General features: G+C 41.6%; 2 protein-coding genes across 3 annotated transcripts; one reads left to right on the plus strand and one right to left on the minus strand.

Moving 5' to 3' along the window:
* Positions 1–661: 661 nt before the first annotated feature.
* LOC117592774 (microfibril-associated glycoprotein 4-like) lies at positions 662–2,322 on the minus strand. Its single transcript, XM_034292954.1, has 5 exons — positions 2,217–2,322; positions 1,882–2,067; positions 1,568–1,664; positions 1,246–1,413; positions 662–1,104 (listed from the first exon to the last, which is right to left on the minus strand). Exons 1-5 carry the CDS (start codon positions 2,217–2,219, stop codon positions 848–850), a joined length of 711 nt encoding a protein of 236 aa, XP_034148845.1. The 5' UTR covers positions 2,220–2,322; the 3' UTR covers positions 662–847.
* Positions 2,323–5,430: 3,108 nt separating this feature from the next.
* Positions 5,431–19,605, plus strand: LOC114839410 (rho-related BTB domain-containing protein 1-like). 2 transcript variants are annotated; one of them, XM_029120251.2, is made up of 8 exons: positions 5,431–5,539; positions 12,056–12,157; positions 13,611–13,709; positions 14,139–14,324; positions 15,354–15,504; positions 16,657–16,745; positions 16,877–16,982; positions 18,205–19,605. In XM_029120251.2, exons 1-8 carry the CDS (start codon positions 5,537–5,539, stop codon positions 18,372–18,374), a joined length of 906 nt encoding a protein of 301 aa, XP_028976084.2. In that variant the 5' UTR covers positions 5,431–5,536; the 3' UTR covers positions 18,375–19,605. The 2 variants fall into 2 exon arrangements, with proteins under 2 accessions (XP_028976084.2, XP_028976083.2); XM_029120250.2 differs by lacking the exon at positions 5,431–5,539 and adding an exon at positions 5,546–5,875.
* The last annotated feature ends 234 nt before the right edge of the window (positions 19,606–19,839 follow it).

Genomic DNA, 19,839 nt, shown 5'->3' on the forward strand with positions numbered 1-19,839 from the left:
GTTGCAGATCGAGACGATGCCTGACAATTTCATCTGTCACTGTGCTGACACCTCCCCCTCCCCTGTGTTGTCCTTGTCCTTGTCCATCAGGTCATGCTTCTGACCTAGGCTAGGTTACAATAGACTCTAGACTCAGCCCACACCTATTTATTCATTATTTAATTGTAATCTTAATATGGTCACCTGGCACAGCCAGAAGAGGACTGGTCACCTCTCTGAGCCTGGGTCCCCTCTAGGTTTCTTCCTATTTTAGGGCATTCTTAGGGAGTTTTTCCTAGCATTTGAAATTTAACACTACTGTTGTTTGCTCCTTGGGGTTTAAGGCTAGGTGTTTTGTAAAAGCACTTTGTGACATCTGCTGATGTAAAAAGGGCTTAATAAATACATTTGATTGATTGATTGATTGATGTCCCGCCCATAAGGGTCATAAATCACCAAAGGGACACAATATACCCTACATTTACTACTTACAGAGATAATCTAAACAGAGATGTTTCTGTTGTTCTCATTATCTAGGCACATTCACTTCCAATGAAACGTACAATCATATTGTAATTATTAATGCTCAGATTCCACTAATGTAATTCCATTGTTGCTGAACAGCTTTGTCATCCTTTCCAATATGTTGGTAATGTTAACAAATGCTTCTTATGGCAATGAATTCTATTCTGTAGACATTTTATTGAATTGATAGACAGATTGAAAAGGCAAAAAATAGACAGATTGAAATGGCAAAAAAGTTACACAGAAAAATAAAGCTTTTTTCTACTTGTGTGCATAAGTTGGCCACGTTTAGCATTGGAATTGATGAGATGTAAGTATTGAGTTTTTTTGCAGTTAAGCTGAATCACTTCTGTTCAGTGACTGGTCTGATTTTCATGGTAATGGTTTTCAGAGAATATGTATAGCCTTTCCATGTCAGCCAGTTGATCCCAATACCATAGGTGGATTCACCCCATGCATATATCCCATTGGGGTTAGTGTAATGGCACTGGTTGTACCAAAATGCTCCCCAGAAGATTTGGGCACAGTTGTCGCTGTGAGAATCCTGGTCTTTATCCAACGTTGTAAATTTCTGACCGTTTTGATTAGTTAGAGAATCTCCTGAGAAGAAAGTAAAAGCACCATGTTAATGGGAACGTGTTGACCCTTGTAGACAACACTTGGATTATTTCCGTGAACTCCATGTAACCTAATAGTAACGTGTTGAGCAAATATTCTTGCACAATAACAGCTGTCACCCACCTGCTCCTCCATCTTTGAAATCACCTAATGTTAGTTTGTACCCTTCAGCCTCTGGTCCAACAGAGAAGGTGGAATATTGGGCAAAGACCTTCTTCCCCTCAAAGTCCTCCATGTTCACTCTCAACTCATACTTCCTAGTCTTGGTCAGGAGATGCATCGTCTCCAGTCCTAGAGAATAGTACCACCATAGAAAGACTCTGTATTGTCTGAATATAATGAGACACTGCCTTCAATGAACCTGGACCAACGGGTTAAAGTCATTTGTGAAACAAGGTTTTAAGAAGAGAACATTCTGTAGGTTAGTATTTAAACCGGTTCTTACCCAGCCAGTACTCTCCAGCTGCACTTCCAAAACCCCTCTTGTACTCATCCCACTTCCTGTAGAAGTTTACTGATCCATCCTGTCTTTTCTGAATCACCTGGTTTAGAGACAGGGACATTATTAAATTGATGAAATTATTTTAATGGTACATTTTACATGCAAAATGCTTATGTGTAAAAAAAAAACATCAGAACAAAATAAACCATGTGTACCTTTGGGTATCAGGGTCCATAAATTAGTATTGAAAACCACAGTAAACCACAGTAATTGCTTCTATGTTCTAAAAGACTGGCAAATATATTATATATACTGACCGTCCACTTTGCATTGCTATAAATGGACATGTCACAGAACACCTGGACAGGTGAGGTGGGTCCAGCAGGGTAGATGGTGTAGACCCCGTTCTGTCCAAAACCTGACTTGTAGATGTCATTACAGTCCACTGGATTCAGGGAGGACTGTACCACCATGGGGACCAGTAGAACCAGCAGCAACCTGAACTGCACCACAGGGTAGATGGATCTGTTAGCAGTTGATATGTAAATCCTGTATAGTGTCTGTTCGTTAGAGAGACAAGTCACTTATTCACAATAGCATCTCTCATTGTTGGTTGCTGAACATTCTCTTAAAGATGTGATTTAATACGTACCATCGTTATGGGAATATATCTCTGTTGGCCTTTCAAGGGAACTTCTAAATAATTTTTTTTTTTACATTTGAATTGATTTCCTGTAAGAAAATGAGAATATATTGAACAATTTAATATATATTTAACAATTAACAATTTACTGATATCACTAGAAGCTGATGGTTCAATTCTTATAGTCACAAATTCAGCCGCACTTTGTCGATTTCCCATTTTAATCTGTAAACAAGCAAGACTTGTTAAATGACAACTGATTGGTGAATGTTACAATGGGCATACCATTAGTATCATCATGTGTAATACCATCTCAATACAGGATACTCCCATGCTCTAATATAACTACAAAACAACATCATGTTTAATTTACTCTTATGACCTTGTTTTATTATAACTAAAAAACGATGTCATATTTAATTTACTCTTATGACCTTGTTCTATTATAACTACAAAACAACATCATGTTTAATTTACTCTTATGACCTTGTTCTAATATAACTACAAAACAACATCATGTTTAATTTACACTTATGACCTTGTTCTATCATAACTAAAAAACGACGTCATGTTTAATTTACTCTTATGACCTCGTTCTATTATAACTACAAAACAACATCATGTTTAATTTACTCTTATGACCTCGTTCTATTATAACTACAAAACAACGTCGTGTTTAATTTACTCTTGTGACCTCATTCTAACATAACTGCAAAACAACATCATGTTTAATTTACTCTTATGACCTCGTTCTATTATAACTACAAAACAACATCATGTTTAATTTACTCTTATGACCTCGTTCTATTATAACTACAAAACAACGTTGTGTTTAATTTACTCTTGTGACCTCATTCTAATATAACTACAAAACAACATCATGTTTAACTTAAATGCTTTATTATTGAGTTTGGGCTGGTAAGCATGTCAAGTTCTACGCCTGATGTATTTTGCACGTGACACATTTTATTTAATACAAATCATTCAATTGAATATCGTTGAACTAAATTGAACAAAATGAACTAAATTGATCTATTTACAATACAGATGACATACAGTAGTAATGTGTAAATGCATTAATTTAATTAGCTTGTTTTGGCTGATTTCATGGAGTATTATGCAGGACTTATTTTTTTGTACTGATCAACTTCTGAGCAGCATGAGTGGGGAGACAAGATTATGCAGTGCAACCTAGTGGTTTCTCAGAACAGGCTGGAGCAAGCTCTAAGCAATGAGTAGACTGACTGAAGCTAGCAACTTAAAAGACTTAAAATGTAAGAAGGACATTAGCTGAGCTGATGAGATTGAGAGGATCAGACTTGATCCTCTCATTCAGTGTAATTTTACATCCAAATTATCTTTCATATTCTAGCACTAAAAAGGTAAAGAAGTTTGGTGCTCCGAAGGATTGGACGGAATGTATAGTATTACCACAGGATTGGAAGGGATATAATATATTACCTTAGTATTGGGTGAGATATAATGTATTACCTTAGTATTGGGTGAGATATAATGTATTACCTTAGTATTGGGTGAGATATACAGTATTACCATAGGATTGGGAGGGATACAATGTATTACCTTAGTATTCGGTGAGATATACAGTATTACCTTAGTATTGGGTGAGATGTAATGAATTACTTTAGTATTGAGTGAGATATAATGTATTACCTTAGTATTGGGTGAGATATAATGTATTACCTTAGTATTGGGTGAGATATACAGTAATACCTTAGTATTAGGTGAGATATACAGTATTACCTTAGTATTGGGTGAGATATACAGTAATACCTTAGTATTAGGTGAGATATACAGTATTACCTTAGTATTGGGTGAGATATACAGTAATACCTTAGTATTAGGTGAGATATACAGTATTACCTTAGTATTGGGTGAGATATACAGTAATACCTTAGTATTAGGTGAGATATACAGTATTACCTTAGTATTGGGTGAGATATACAGTATTACCTTAGTATTGGGTTAGATATACAGTATTACCTTAGTATTGGGTGAGATTTACAGTATTACAGGAATGCACACAAAACAAACCTGCAAAATATCCTGTTAAGTGTTTACCACCGGAATGCTAACTTAGTAAAACTACAGAATATATTTAGATTTGACAATGTTGACTAATAACTGTAGCAAATGCGAACAAAATTAAGGTAACTGCAAAAACAGGCAATTTAGCTCAGAATGTTAAAACAATAAAGGTAGTTTAGCTTCCAGCTGTTACAAGCGAAAGAATGAAAAAGACATTTGAGTGAAAGACATTAAAAATAACATAAGGAACAGCAGCATGTAGCTTACTGTGCACTGACTGTATTGAGCGAGCAGAGAAGAGCAGCACAATCAGATGGTAGATAGAGACAAAAGTACATTGGTATCACAATCAGTGGCTCCTGAACAGAGAACTTATCCAAATACCCTGGAAGACATATATACAGTATACCTGCTAAACTCGGCATTGTGTGCAACACTGTAAAGAATGCACATAATCTCCCCTCCATATTGTTTTGTTTTAAATTATTTGGTGTCAATGTATTCATGAAAGAGAAAAGCAGGTTCTTTAGAATAGTGAGAGACATGCATGAACTTACCTGAATGAGAGATGTCTTCAGCAGATGTTTGTCCTGACTCAGATGAGCATGTATTTTATATATTTCCCCAGTCCCCACCTCTTTTTTATAGAAAGCAATAAGTTGTTGCCAGACTTAATACATCCTGGTCCACACCTCTTTTGTAAAGATAATTTATGATAATGTAGAGAAGACTTTTTTGGAACTAATGAATACAGTCAGGTTTAGGCCTTCAGGTTTAAGCCATTAGATTGTTGTGTTATTAATGTGACTCTTGTGTTAGTAATGTTACGTTTTTGACACTTTTTTATCAGTCAGCGGTTCGGGTAGGAGAATGCTGTCTCATGGTGTCTGTCAGTGGGATTAATGTTCGGTCCAGATCAGAACCGTCCAGCCCAGTCCAGCACCACACAGCCCTGCCCTGCAGGGGAGTGTAGCGAAGACCAAGCCAAGCGGCCAGACCACGCGACTAATACATGGGGAAATACACCCAAATCCCCCCTAAGCTGGGTTCAACTCCCTGACATGGCTGACTTACTGTACTGGCTGGTTGCTGAGCCGTAGAGAAAATATCTGATAAGCAGTGTCACATTAAAACTTGCGCAGGACAGATTCCAGACAGGGTTACAGTGACAGAAAGGGAGGCCACGGCAGGGACTGTCTAAAGCGCACCGATACTACGTTGCTATTTTGGTCTCCATGCGTATCATGATTACACACTGCCCAGGGTGACTAGTGCTGACAAGTATGGTAAGTGAGGCAGAGATCCTCCGCTCAGCGATGTGCAGGCTCGGTCTACAGAGACAGCTGGTTGAAGGCTAGGGGCCAGGGCGCCAGTGATTTTGGTCAGGAGCCGTGAGGCTAGGTTGTGTCAGACTAGGACCAGCTTTAGCACGCTAGCTATTTCCTCTGCCATGTCAGAGGAATAACTTGGCACCGAACTCTGCTTGTTTTGCCGTGTTTCTTGGCACTGACACGATGGCTCTCTGTCTGGCCCAATCTCTATGCTGCTAATTGTCAACCTGGGTTTTTCTCTCGACTTCTGGAAAAATGGCAGTGGAGGAGGGAGCAGAGTTCCTAGAGCCAATAAGTGTTCATTTATAATTACTTTAGACCTCATAGTTGTCCGCATTGCTGCTTGCTATTTTTTTTTACGAGGGCCTGTGAGGTGGGTCAGTGGCTGGTGTTGTGGTGGGAATGTGGATCCTGCTAAGACAGGCCAGTCGCAGCATAATGGATGTCTCGTTGTTCGTGGGACAGGACAGAGGAGAAGCATTCTGCAGCACTTTGACGCATTGTTTGACTGGAGCTTAGACCTCCACTGACATGCAGACAACTCTCAGAGATGAAGGGAAAGGCTGGTGTATGGTAGTTTGTTGATAAGGGTGTGCTGTATGTTAATGTGTTAAGAAGGGAGAAGGGTGATGTGTTTCAGTGTGTAAAGGGAAAAGGTGCTGTATGTTAGTGATATGCATTCACTCCTATGTTGAAAATTTTAGGTGCACAGGAATAAATTTAGTAGCACAATTAAATTGCTGAGGTAAACTTAATCACAACAGTTATGGACAATAACAGAGATCTGAAAACCTATCATGCATACATTTTGATTGTTTATCTTCTGCTTAGAAATGTAACTGGTTTTCTGCAGTGGTGCTCACCAACAGCACAGTTCTGAATTGTTAATGCAGAATGTTTGAAGGTGGCTAAAGGATGTAGAAAATGTATTATGATTCTCGTGCTAAATAAACCTTAAAGTAAAAGTAATTTAGAAAAAGTATGTGGAGACTTATTGCCTGCCCTGTGTCATGTGAAGAACTAGCAGTTTGTTTGTTCTCCTAAAAACAGCTGCTAAATTGAATAGAGGTGTGTGGTGCTAATTGACACATAATAAATACCATAAATACTGTGCATATATAATTTTTTGTTGCATATCTGAGTGAAATTTTCTTTGTAGCTTAGTGGGTTCATTAGGGGAAAAGGATGTTTTACTAAAGATGACAAGAGTACCTTTTAGTCGTTTAGTAGACATTCCTTTCAGGGTGACTTACAGTTAGTAGGCATGATCAATAACAGGGGTGTTTATTGGAGGCACTTGACCTTGGCCACTGTTGCTGCTGTCATTGCTGCTGTCATGTGGTGACAGAGAGAAACTGAGACTATGAGGAAATGCGAGACATTTGGGCATAGTGAAGCAATGGGGGATGTGGAGACGTGGGGACATGTAGGGACGTGGACGTTGGATCATGTATGTAATATATGTACGGCAGGGAATGTGGAGACATGTAGGTAATCTGGGGACAGTGTGCATTGGCACACTATGGGCACATAGAGCTCTGGAAAAAATTATGAGACCACTGCACCTTTTACCTTCCTTTCCAAAAAAGTAAAAAAGGAAGGTTTTGCGTGAGGAACCGAAGGGTTAAAATTAAGAGACCACTGTAAATTGAACTTCAAATTTTGGACAGTATGGAATGTGGACAACAGGGACGCGGTTATGTAGGGACTTCAGGACTGAAAGTTATGTGTGGTTAGTGGGAAACTTGGGGACAGTCGAATACTGTGAAGACAATTGTAAAGTCTGTAAAATATTAACATAGGACAATATGAATGCCAGAAATAAACAAGGTACAGTACAGCTGGCATGTTGGATGATATATAAACATTGTAGAGATATCGAGAATTTGATTAAGCTACGCTAGGCATATGGTCACTGTGGGATGATGTTGTCCAAACATTTATTAATAATTGCTGGCATTATAGTGTATGGCAGGCTGCAAGTAAGAATTTCGTTGGGTAGTTTTCCTCATGTTGTTTGCCTCACAATGCATATGACCATTACAACAAGAAACTGTTAAACAGAAACTAAAGGCAAATCATGACTTGTGAGGACATTTTGCCTGTACTCTGTTACGTTTGTATTGCCTTATTAGTCATGGGGTTAACATTAGGGTTATGGGTTAGAAAGGATAGAATGTTTTATCGAAATCAATTGTGATCCCAAAAAAGAATAGAAACTCTATTCCCATGTACCTTCTTACTCAAAACTTCTGGACCCTCTAACTCTAACCCTCTGGACCCTCTAACTCTAACCGTTTGGACCTTCTAACTGTAACCCTCTGGACCCTCTAACTCTAACCCTCTGGACCCTCTAATTCAAACCTTCTGCACCCTCTAACTCTAACCCTCTGGACCTTCTAACTGTAACCCTCTGGACCGTCTAACTCTAACCCTCTGGACCCTCTAACTCTAACCCTCTGGACCCTCTTCAGAAAAGAGGGTCCTTCAGAAAGAGCTTTGGTTTTCCTTCAGAAATAGCTTTGGCCAAAGCTCTTCTGAACTCTATCACATTGAGTAAAATAACTGAAACCCGAAATATGTCTTTTCAACGTCATTTGCTCAAAGGAAACCATAGGTGCCATTAAAAATGCATCCACTTGCTATTATGGACTTCATGTTAGGTAAAGATATGATTAATGATTTTTGACATAGGCTAACTATTGACCCTATGCCAATCCAGGACATTGGCCAAACAAACAGGAGGTCAACATGTTCAGCTCTGTTCACGCTAGGGTAAACCAACAGGATGTTGGTTTAGCTCCACTGATGCGTAATTAGAGCCAGTGTAAATAACCTGCATATCCTGGTAGAAAGAGGAGAAGGCGCTGACACCATCACTTCTTGTTTGATTCAGTTTTAGATTATTTATTAGCTTTCTTAGTGATCACTTAAATTTTGCTAGCGTTATCTTCTATTAACCTGAAAGTAACTATTCCATTGTGTAATTTCCCCTGTGATTTTGCCATGCCATAAATATGACCAGTCATGTGAAACTGTTACACAGAAACTAAAGGGAAATCTTGTTTTGTGAGGACATTTTGCCAGTCCTCATTTATATAAATAGCTTTTTTAGGCTTGGAGTTAGGTTAGGGTATGATGTGGTTGTAGTAGTTAAAGTTAGGATTAGGTTAGGGTTATGGATTGAAAATCCCCGGAGGCATATACAATCTACTCACACTTAGCTCTGACAGACATACCCCATCAGACATGCCAGAGGTAAACACACATTACCAAAAACCAGAAACAATTAAAAACAACGCATAGTAGGGGATTTTCACACTAGGCCAAACCAGGAGGATGTCAGATCAACTCTATCCTCCTGGAGCCAATCCAGTAGGATGTTAGATTAGCTGCATTCACCTTAGGCCGAACCAGGATTTAATTAGGTCAGCTCTATTCTCCTTAGACCAAACCATCAAGATGTTAGTTCAGCTGTTTTCTCTTTAGGCCAAACCAGAAGGACATAAGATCAGATATATTCTAAAGCCAAACCAGCAGGACATTAGATCAGCTCTTTTTACGCTAGGCTAAACCTGTAGGATGTTAGGGCAGCTCTATACACCTAATGCCAAACTAGCAGGATGTCAATCCATTCAGCTCTATTCACCACAGCACCTGTTGTTGAGGAGTCCACAGTAAAACATCATGTAACAGTAAAGCATCATGTAACATTAAAACATCATACTTTTAGGAACAGTCGGGAATTGCTTTTTCACCCGGTAGCACAGTTTGCTGTGGCTCATTTGATTATTCTTTCAAATGTAGCTGTGTGAGGATGCCGTTGGGTGCTAATTATTCTGGCCAGTAAGGAATGTGTCCCTGGCGCTGTTCTGGGAGACAGAGTGACTGGTGGCCTGGTGTTGGAGCTAGATAATAATCTCAGCCCCATTCATCCAGCAGGACGTTAGTTGAGCCCTGTTCACCCCCCAAACAACAAGCCACCAGGATCTGACCTCAGCTCACAGCTAAAACCTCTAATCTGTGTATCCGCTACTCATCAGGTTTAACCCTGATGTCATACCACAGTCAGACATGGAAACAGTGATGTTACATCAGCGTAATGTTCTTGGACTGGGGAGAGAGGCTTCTGTGTCATATCATGGCACTTTTTACTTCAAACCGCCTGGTGTTTGTTGCCAGAAGTGTACATTTTAGTCTCATTAGACTATACCACCTGGTTCCAATTGAAGTACCAATGATATTCAGCAAACACTAGGAGACAACAGAGGCTTTCTATTGGTAATGCTTAGAAATTACTCATGGGATGGTGGTGGCAAACAAACCTAGATTTGGAGAAAAAAATGTCTGCAATTCATTTAATTTGGTTGTTCTCTTGCCTTTTTATAATTGTGGGATACGTTTGTTGTAAACTCAGTATTTATAGATTTTTTTAATTACATTAATATAATTTTTTTTAGTGTAAGATCAAGCTGATAAGCAACAATTACATTTCATATTTACATAGGGTGCCAATAATTCTGGAGGGTATACTGTACACTGTGTACTGTCATCATCTTCTTCCGCTTATCCGGGGCCGGGTCGCGGGGGCAGCAGTCTAAGCAGGGATGCCCAGACTTCCCTCTCCCCAGACACTTCCTCTAGCTCTTCCGGGGGGACACCGAGGCGTTCCCAGGCCAGCCACACTGTGTACTGTATTTCTTTTTTTCTTCTTCATCCATTATTGCCCATAATACTGTATTAGTTGTAGTTCTATGTTCCCATAATAAGTACAAGCATGAAACATGCACAAAAATGCTGCTCTCACAATTAAAAAGAAAAATGTAAACCCCAGCAAGACCTTCTTTGCAAGGTTTAGAAACCCATGAGCCTGGACAATAGTAAATGCAGACTGCAGCTCTTCAAATACCTTTTTTGAGTGTAGATGCACACGCATTTATAACTGCCGTCATCATACAAATGAAACTAGCACTTAGCACATTTCTACTGAGTTAGTATTGATTTTTACAACAGTGGTCTCACAGTACAATCTCAATAAGTTGTCTACAGTCATAAATCTGTTAATTTATTGTGATTACAGCAACACTTTAACTGAAGAAGTAGCAGCTTGTACAACAGCTATTACAATCCCAATTAGCTACAAACAACAATCCAACCTCATCCCCTTGTTATCCTCCCCTCCTAGGAGCCATAACCACATAACAAAACACAAACAACCTTTAATATTATTCTTCTGCAATTTCCTCATAACATTTGCCACCTCACATTATCCACCTTATTATCCGCTTCACAGTATCCACCTCACATTATCCTCCTCATTATCCGTCTCACAGTATTCACCTCACATTATCCACCTCATTATCCACCTCACAGTATTCACCTGTCTCATCCCTGTCTCATCCCTGTCTCCACTACCACCAGCACATTCACATACGGACTGTGTAGTGTTCTCATCTGAAATCTAGTCTGACTACAGGGAGTCTTCCTGAATACATCACTATGTCGTCATGTACTTCTATAACCACAAGTCCTTCTGTATACATTATTATGTCTACCTGTTTCTCTACAGCCACAGTGAGTCTTACTTTATACATTATTATGACTAGCTGTTTCTCTACAGCCACAGTGAGTCTTACTGTATACATTATTATGTCTAGCTGTTTCTCTACAACCACAGTGAGTCCTTCTGTATACATTATTATGTCTACCTGTTTCTCTACAGCCACAGTGAGTCTTACTGTATACATTATTGTTTTCCTGTATGTATATAACCCTAAGGAATCATCTTATACACATCATATTGTCTTTCTTTATCTATTTCTATTCTATCCAAACAGGATCTGTTTCTCTTCCACTACTTTGTGTTATTACAAATCTAGCCTCAATAGAGGTTCTGGGTTTTGTTTACGTAATGGAATAGTTGGCCTGTTTGGTTGGTAGAGCATGGCACTTACAGCTCCACGTTGCGTGGCCATAGGATTGTCTTCCCCCAAAGCCAGAGGGTTGTTAAGTTGATAGTTGGTTGTGAGGCAATCATGTAAGGTTTTCATATTGTTACATTGTGAAGTTGTTAGGTTTTAAGGTTTTTTAGTTGCCGTGTTGTCATATTGTCATGTTTTGAAGCTGTCAGATGTCGTTTTGTCACACTATCATTTGGTCAGTTGTAAAGTTGTCATGTTGGATATCTTCAGAAAGCGCTGCTTTCTGTTGGTGAAGAGACATTAACTCTCAGATGCTGTCCTTAGGTTTCATGTTTTTCTTCAAATAATCACATTGTTCTTCGCTGATGATGTTGTTACTGCTTTGTATTTAGATGCACTACACATGACGATTGTCCTTTGAAGAGGCTGAGAAAGTTGCCAATAACCGAGCCCATTGGAGGAGGTTTTTGAATGACCTATGACCCACAACATGCTGGCCATATCCAAATAACTGTTGACCTAACTGTGATGTGTTCCTGTTTGGTTGCAGTCTGACAGCAAGGCCAGTTACCTGAGAGCAGCCCGTGCCGGCAATCTGGAGAAGGCTCTGGACTACCTAAAAACCGGGGTCGAAATCAACATCTGCAACCAGGTCAGCCCCTAATCATAACTCCTGTGGCCTTATTTTCCTTCTAGGGCAGCTGGAGAACACAGTTCACCCTAATCATTAAAACTGTTGTTATCTGGCCGATTTCTGTCTCGACACTCCAGGGCTTCCAAAAGAAATGCTTATGTGTTAAATATAAAATAGTTTGAAGGTAATCAGTAGCACACCGATTAATCTGTATTCAGTCGTAACTCTCTGTGTGTTTCTGTGTCTCACTCTCTCTGTTGCCATTCCTATATCGGTTTGTCTAGAACTACACTTTTTGGCGGATAGTTTATCACAGAGTTAGGCGGTGCGCTCAACATAATCATGTTTCATGCGCACTGTTGTTGTGGGGTTTTGAACTAGCAACCTTTTGGTAAGTGCCTCAACACTAGTAATGGTAACCTGTGCTCCGACATTATTTCCCACGCACATGTTGTTGTGGGGTTTTGAGCTAGCAACCTTTCGGTAAGTGCCCCAACACTAGTAACGGTTCCTTTGCTCCCACATTATTTCACACGCACTGTTTTTGTGGGGTTTTGAATTAGCAACCTTTCGGTAAGTGCCCCAACACTAGTAACGGTTCCTTTGCTCCCACATTATTTCACACGCACTGTTGTTGGGTCCCCTGTATGCTCTATCAGACACACACAAACACATGCAGACAGACACATGTACACAACCATTCAAAGGTTTGGGGTCGGTTAGAAATGTCCTTGTTTTTTGAAAGAAGGCCAGCGTCCCTGAGTCGCCTCTTCGCTGTTGACGTTGAGGCTGGTGTTTTGCGGGTACTATTTAATGAAGCTTCCCGTTGAGGACCTGTGAGGCGTCTGTTTCTCAAACTAGACAATCTAATGTATTGGTCCACTTGCTCAGTTGTGCACCGGGGCCTCCCACTCCTCTTTCTTTTCTGGTTAGAGTCAGTTTGCTCTGTTTTGTGAAGGGAGTAGTACACACTGATGTACGAGGTCCATTGATTCAATGTCTTGGACATTTTTCGCAAGGAATAGCCTTCATTTCTCACAACAATAAAAGACTGACGCGTTTCAGAATAAAGTTCTTTGTTTCTGGCGATTTGAGCATGTAATCGAATACACAATTGCTGATACTGAAGATACTGAACTAGTATCAATGGATATCAATTTTTTTTTTCAAAAACTAGGAAGATTCTAAGTCACCCCAAACTGATGGTAATGTACAGACACACGCTTATAGTTCAAAACCTTTCATAGATATTTGCTGAAAAGTGTGATTATTGTTTTAACATATCTTACTGTAGATGTGTCTTAGAACTGTCTTTTACTTTTGAACTCCAAGTCACTGTGTTGTGTAGACCACCACAAGTGCACCAGATTGATTGTGTTTGTACGACTAGGCTGACGTTGTCTCTGGTTATTATTACTGGAGTGTAAAATAACTACTAGGCTGATGTTGTCTCTTGTTATTACTTCTCCAGAATGGCTTCACTCCTCTCTACATGGCAGCACAGGAGAATCATCTGGAGGTGGTCAGATACCTGCTGGACAATGGCTCCACACAGAGCATCGCCACTGAGGTCAGTAACGGTTATAAAATATACAGATAGGTGACAAATTAGAGGAAAAACCAACATAACAAGTGTCAGTAAGGTTTTGGGCCACCACGAGCAGCCAGAACATCTTCAGTGTGTCTTAGCATGAGTTCTGGGGGTCTCCGGAACTCTACTGGAGGGATGGAAAACCATTTTCCATTTTACCCAAAGATATTTCACAATTCGGTGTCCTGATGATGATGGTGGTCGAGAGCGCAGTCTAATTTCCCATCGTTCATTTGGGTTGACATCTGGGGATGTGTCGTCCAATCAAAACCAGTAACGTTATATGATTATGACAGCGCACAGCACCAGGTCTGAAGACGACGGGCCTCGCTCATCAGCGGTAGTGTCTGGGAAGCCCGCGCCGCTACGGGACAGCATTGTGATACGGTGACGGTATGTCTGTTTCAGGATGGCTTCACCCCCCTGGCAGTGGCCCTGCAGCAGGGCCACGACCAGGTGGTGTCTCTGCTGTTGGAGAACGACACCAAGGGCAAGGTCCGCCTCCCAGCACTACACATCGCAGCCCGGAAAGACGACACCAAAGCTGCTGCTCTCCTGCTACAGAACGACTACAATGCAGATGTGGAGTCCAAGGTCAGAGAAGAGGATAAGAGTGAGTGTAAAAGGGGGTAAGAGGAGAAGAGCAAAGGGGGGCCGCCCTGGGAGGTCACATTCAATGTTAGATGGACTCCTGCTGGAGAGAGGGCTGGAGACATTAGTAGGTTGGCACTAGAAGGATCAATAAGACAGTTGAGTCTCAAATGGCCACATATTCCCTATTGAGTGCCCTGTTTGCAGAAGGCCCTTAAGAGCACCACAGAGCCATGGGGAGATTAACACCAGAAAGAAGCAATGAGAGAGAGGAGATTTTATAAAGACAAACTGATCAGAGTTGGATGAAATGATGAGGGATAAAGCTGGGGATTTTCTTCAGACTACACAAACATGTACAGTAGATAGACAAACAGCTTGGGTGTTGGGCTGATCTGTTTCTTAGTATTCTGTGTTTTAGTAGTCTGTATTGTAGTGGTTTGTTTTAGTTATCTTTATTTTAGTACATCTGAGGTCATTTGTGGAAGCAATTAAACACTGAATGGTATTGTTCTGAACCGAAATATCTACTAGCTTTGGCCGTCATTTTCAACTCAGTAGTTTGACATTGAGAGTCGGACTAAGCCAGATATCAAGGTCTATCATGGTCAAAAGACAATTTGATCATAGGTAGTGCAATTGAAGACTTCCATCATTTTACTGTTGTCAACTGGGTGGGTCTTCAAACTTCTTTGGCTGATTGCCAAATAACGATGTCAGTTAAATTGGCTGATTCCAAATTGACCTCACCTCTCAAGCACTGCCTCCATACTCACTGCCTCCATACTCACTGCCTCCATACTCACTGCCTCCATACTCACATAATATCAGGGATGCTTTCTCTATAATTATCTGATTATCTGTGCTCACTGTATTTTACCGCCAACTGTCCAACAGGAAACACACTGAGACACAAACTCTCTGACACAAACACACACTGAAACACACTGTGACACACACAAACGTTCATACACTGTGCAAATGCATTGGATGTTGTTGATGTTGTTTATCTCTGTTTGTGTGTGTGTTTAGGTCTCGTTCCCAGGCACAAGCAGGGTGTGTATGCAGGCAGTGGTGGAGTATCTATACACCAATCAGTTGTGTCCCATGGCAGAGCTGGACCCGATGGAGCTGGCAGCCCTGGCCAACCGGCTGTGTCTCCCTCGACTCACAGCCCTCACAGGTCTGCTCCTCCTGGGCACCAGGCTGTCTCTAGAGCGCTCAGTGAGCTCACTCTGTAGTTAGCTTGAAATGCTGCGTATGTGGGCCATTCGAGAGGCACCTTTTGTGTGACTCAGCCCGTTTGGGCATTGCATAGGACAGCAGTGCAGAGAGGGGGGCGCTGGTTGGACCCCAGGTCAGACAGAGGAGAAGGCGGTCCGTGACGTCTGAGACTAGGCTGGCCACTTCCTGCCCTGTCGTTTTCAGTCCCCGCTCCAGAGGGGACAGTGTGGCGTCTGTTGTCAGGCCCTGTAATAATACTCGACACTCCGCGCAACAAAATATGTTGAACATTTTGCCAAGTCGCAGCAATAACAGTGTCTGCATCATGACAAAATGTGCAGAATTGCAGTGTAACAGCTCAGCCCGCGGCTGGTCCTGGCAACAATAGTGCAGCCGGTAGTGCACTCTGAAGGGAACAGGGGTCCGTTTGGGGACGCACCCTCCGCCTGTGCTGTTTGCTGCGTTTGGTTCAGTGTGGAGGACAGGTCGGCCTTCAGGGCGTAACTGGCCAAAGCACACAGGCCTTAATATAGAAACATCTTTGTCTCTGTAGGCCTTTGTCTCCTTGCTCTTGCACCAGCTAGGACATTTAGTACTGTCTGTACATGAGTGTTTCCACTGTTTATATAGAGCACAGAGTTATGGTATTTGTACACTACTAATATAGCACTGCATGGTATTAGTGATCTAGTATTACAGTACTACAGTCTCATTGAATTTACAATATTGGTACACTGTTATTATTGTACAATTGGCACTAGTATTACAGTACTAATGTATCATTGACTTATGGTGTTGGTACAGTGCTATTACAGTACTACTAACTTACTGCATTTATGATATTGCTACAATAGTATTACCGTACTACATTATATATATGGTATTGATGCATCAGTATTACAGTACTAATGTCTTAATGTCATCATCAATATACACATTGCTACATGACAAGCAAACCAATCACACAGAAAAAAAACAGTTTTATCTTGGGTGCTTTCTTAGCGTTTTGTACCACTTCTGGGATATTGCTTTCCAGTCAGATTATGAAACTCTGTGTGCTTAATTCATGAAGGAGGTCTGAAGTTGTCTCCTCTGTCTGTCTGGCCCACAGAGCAATACGCTGTGAGCGAGCTGATTAGAGCTTCCAAAGAAGGACAGGATATAGATGGAGAGGTGCTCACCTATCTGGAGCTGGCTCAGGTCGGTTTTCTTAAGCTAGACAGCAACGACAGTTCAGCTGCTGTTTTGTGTCTTCATTTGGAAATACATATATTGAACGGTTGTTCTACAGATTAAATGTGTTTTGTTTTTTGTTCTTGTTTTGCCTCCAGTTCCACAATGCTAACCAGTTAGCAGCTTGGTGCTTACATCACATATGCACTCATTACAACACTGTCTGTTCCAACTACCGCAAAGAGATCAAGTCCAAATCTGTAGGTGAGTTACTCATCCGCTACTTCTGGTCCGTGCACATACCCGTCAGAACTTGTCAATAGGAAAAACATAGGTGACACGGATTGTTGGCCAGAGCGAGAAAAAACAAACAACGCAAACAATCCTTAGTTCCTCCTCCATTATTCTACTGAACACCAACTCCTAACAATTACTTGTCTGCCTGCAAAACTCTACTGGACACTTACTCACAACGGTTGCCTCACTCCTTGACTCTGCTGAACACCAACTCCTTGCAGTTACCTTCATGGGCTTACCGCACAAGCCAACGGGACGCCTTTGGGGAACATGTTTGGAAAAGGGAACTTTAAAACTGGCAGCTGCCACTGATGACGTAAAATGTATTGTGTGCAGCACAACTAATGGGTCTTAATACATTTTGTGCTTTCACTGTAACAAAAAATTTTTTTTGGGCCAGACCGCATTTGCGAAGCCAACTAAGAAGAGCGAATGTCTCTTACTGACTGACTAACCCTTATGTCCGGAGTTCGTATCTCCTCGCAGGCGAAGCGCATTATTAATTTTTAAACGACCAGTGGCAAAAGCTAACAGTTCATAGGCGCTATTTGTGATGGAGGTAAACTTAGTAAGAAACGTTAGTCAGTTTAACTGTATCAATATAATTCACGAATAGCCAATTAGCTGTTAAAATGGCCAGTGGAAAAAGAGGATTTGTTCATGGACGCAAAAGGCTACACTGACAAACGTAAAGCTCTGTGTTGTAGTGGTTAGCAACGCAGGCTTTCACATGGGCGACCCGGGTTCGAGTCTCAAGAGGGTAGTACTTTCTATTGCGGTCCGGCTGAACTAGGCTTGCCTGGTTTCTTGTTAACATAGATAATTATTGTGTCACAAACTTCTGTCTTTAGTGCGGGGGAGTGATATCACGCACAGATGCTGTGCTCGTGCTAGCTCGACCGTGCTCGCCCTGAGGGAGAGAGTTTCGTGCGTAGTCTGGAGGGAAAGTCCAAAAATCACTTTGACTGATTTATGAACTTAGACAAATCATCAACAAGTTTTCGTTATTCCCCTTTAAATCCCTCTCCTGTCAAACTTAGAAACCGTCGTCCCTCAGACGTCGGGGAATCATCCAGCCAGTCTGTTACAGCGCATTGCACCGACCAGGGCCCCAGGCTGGACCCTGTTCCATACCACATCGCCCCGCGCGCCGTCTAAGGCATCTGTTCTTGTCGTGCTCCCCTCCTAGAGAACCATGAGTATTTCGAGAAGCACCGCTGGCCGCCGGTTTGGTACCTGAAGGAGGAGGACCACTACCAGCGCGTGAGGAAGGAGAGGGAGAAGGAGGACGTGGTTCTCAACAAACACCACAGCAGACGACGCTGGTGCTTCTGGAGCACCTCGCCCGCTGTGGCCTGAGGCGAGGGTCCGAGTGGCTGTACGCGTCGCCGTGCCCTTCCCCGAACCCTCCCCGGGGATTTGCCTCTGTCTCCCGCCTTGTGCCCCACCCCCCATCCCCCCGCCCACCCCACAGAGGCCTCCCCACATGCTGCGTCGACGTTTCACAAGGTTATTTATATTCTATGCCACGGCTCAGAGGATCCATTTGATGTTGCACCGTAATGTCCTCCTTTTGTTTGGGTCCACATGATCAACCTTCACGTGGTTTGAAGCACAACACCAGTGTCAGAACATTCAGGGCCATGAGATTAGGCTGGTTACTTTAACTGCTGTTTTCTGTAGTGGCTGTCTGGAGGTCAATTAGTTGTTGTTTGTGAGGTTTATTATTCTGTTTGTATGTCCTCCTCACAGCCGAGGATTATAGTTCAGAGTTTAGGAGCTTCAGCTAACAGGCTTAGAGCCTATGGGGAGTCAAGTTTCTTGGATTCAGTCCAGATTCTGCCCTCTTTCTCTGTTTTAAATAAGTCATCACAGTGCTTAACTTAATGCTAAACTAACACGATCAGCTATACTGCTATCATATAAGATTGTAGACCGTGAAGACAAGCGCTGTTGAACCTGTCAACGTAGTGTGTGCTGTTAGTCATGTAACATTGTGCATGTACAGTTTACTGTGATTGTTGATGTGTTCTGCAGTCACTACAACACCATCCCATGATCTAGGTTTGAATTTGTAACGATGCAATAATAATTCTTAATCTGCTGAAACATAGATGGGCCTTCATGGAATTATAAGCAAAATACCCTATGAGCAAAGGATGTTGAAAAGACACGGTTAACATCTAGTGCTCACTGGTATACCAATCTAGTTCCAGGGATAAACAGAGCTTGTCTGTGTTAACTAACTAACTCTTATTAATTTTCTATTAACGGTTTTCCGTTATTGTAGCACAGTATTGATCACTGTGTACTGGTTCTAACAGGTCTCTAATTCTAACTTGAAGGGCTTCAGCACTATGGAGTAGTTCAGGGTTTCCTAGACATGGACCTAATAACAACAACCACCACATCTTATTATACTGTCATATATTACTATAACAACCGTTGTCGTGGTAGCGGTTAAATACATACTATAGATTGTAACTTTGTTCAGTGCTCACAAGATTGTCACGAAACCTGGAACGATGTGCTACAGCGTTCCACTGTGAATATGACACTGGTGACGGTAATAAAAATTACTTGGTTTTCAGTCGCGGTGAAATAACGCTTCAGACACGCCTACAGCGTCATTGCATTCAACTAAGCTGCCGTCCTTCTACAAAGTGACGCAGTGTTTGCCTGGCACCATTGTTTTGCAGAGGCAGATGCAAGACACCCAGTTGGGTGAATATTATTGCACACATATCCGAGATAACGATGCTTACGCGGTTTGTGGTACAACGCTGTAGGTGTGATTGGGGCGTAGGGCAGGAGTGCGATGAGG

The sequence above is a fragment of the Esox lucius genome, chromosome 6 (genome assembly GCF_011004845.1).
Source record: "Esox lucius isolate fEsoLuc1 chromosome 6, fEsoLuc1.pri, whole genome shotgun sequence".
In the NCBI taxonomy this organism is placed as follows: Eukaryota; Metazoa; Chordata; class Actinopteri; order Esociformes; family Esocidae; genus Esox; species Esox lucius.

Excerpts from the sequence above, each read along its gene's own strand:
- LOC114839410 (XM_029120250.2), top strand. The coding sequence starts at position 5,840 with ATGGCAGTGGAGGAGGGAGCAGAGTTCCTAGAGCCA. Across the intron at positions 13,710-14,138 it reads CACAGAGCATCGCCACTGAG|GATGGCTTCACCCCCCTGGC; the intron begins GTCAGTAACGGT and ends TGTCTGTTTCAG. Across the intron at positions 15,505-16,656 it reads TCGACTCACAGCCCTCACAG|AGCAATACGCTGTGAGCGAG; the intron begins GTCTGCTCCTCC and ends TCTGGCCCACAG.
- LOC117592774 (XM_034292954.1), bottom strand. Across the intron at positions 1,414-1,567 it reads AGCTGGAGAGTACTGGCTGG|GACTGGAGACGATGCATCTC; the intron begins GTAAGAACCGGT and ends ACTATTCTCTAG. Across the intron at positions 1,105-1,245 it reads TTTCAAAGATGGAGGAGCAG|GAGATTCTCTAACTAATCAA; the intron begins GTGGGTGACAGC and ends CTTTCTTCTCAG.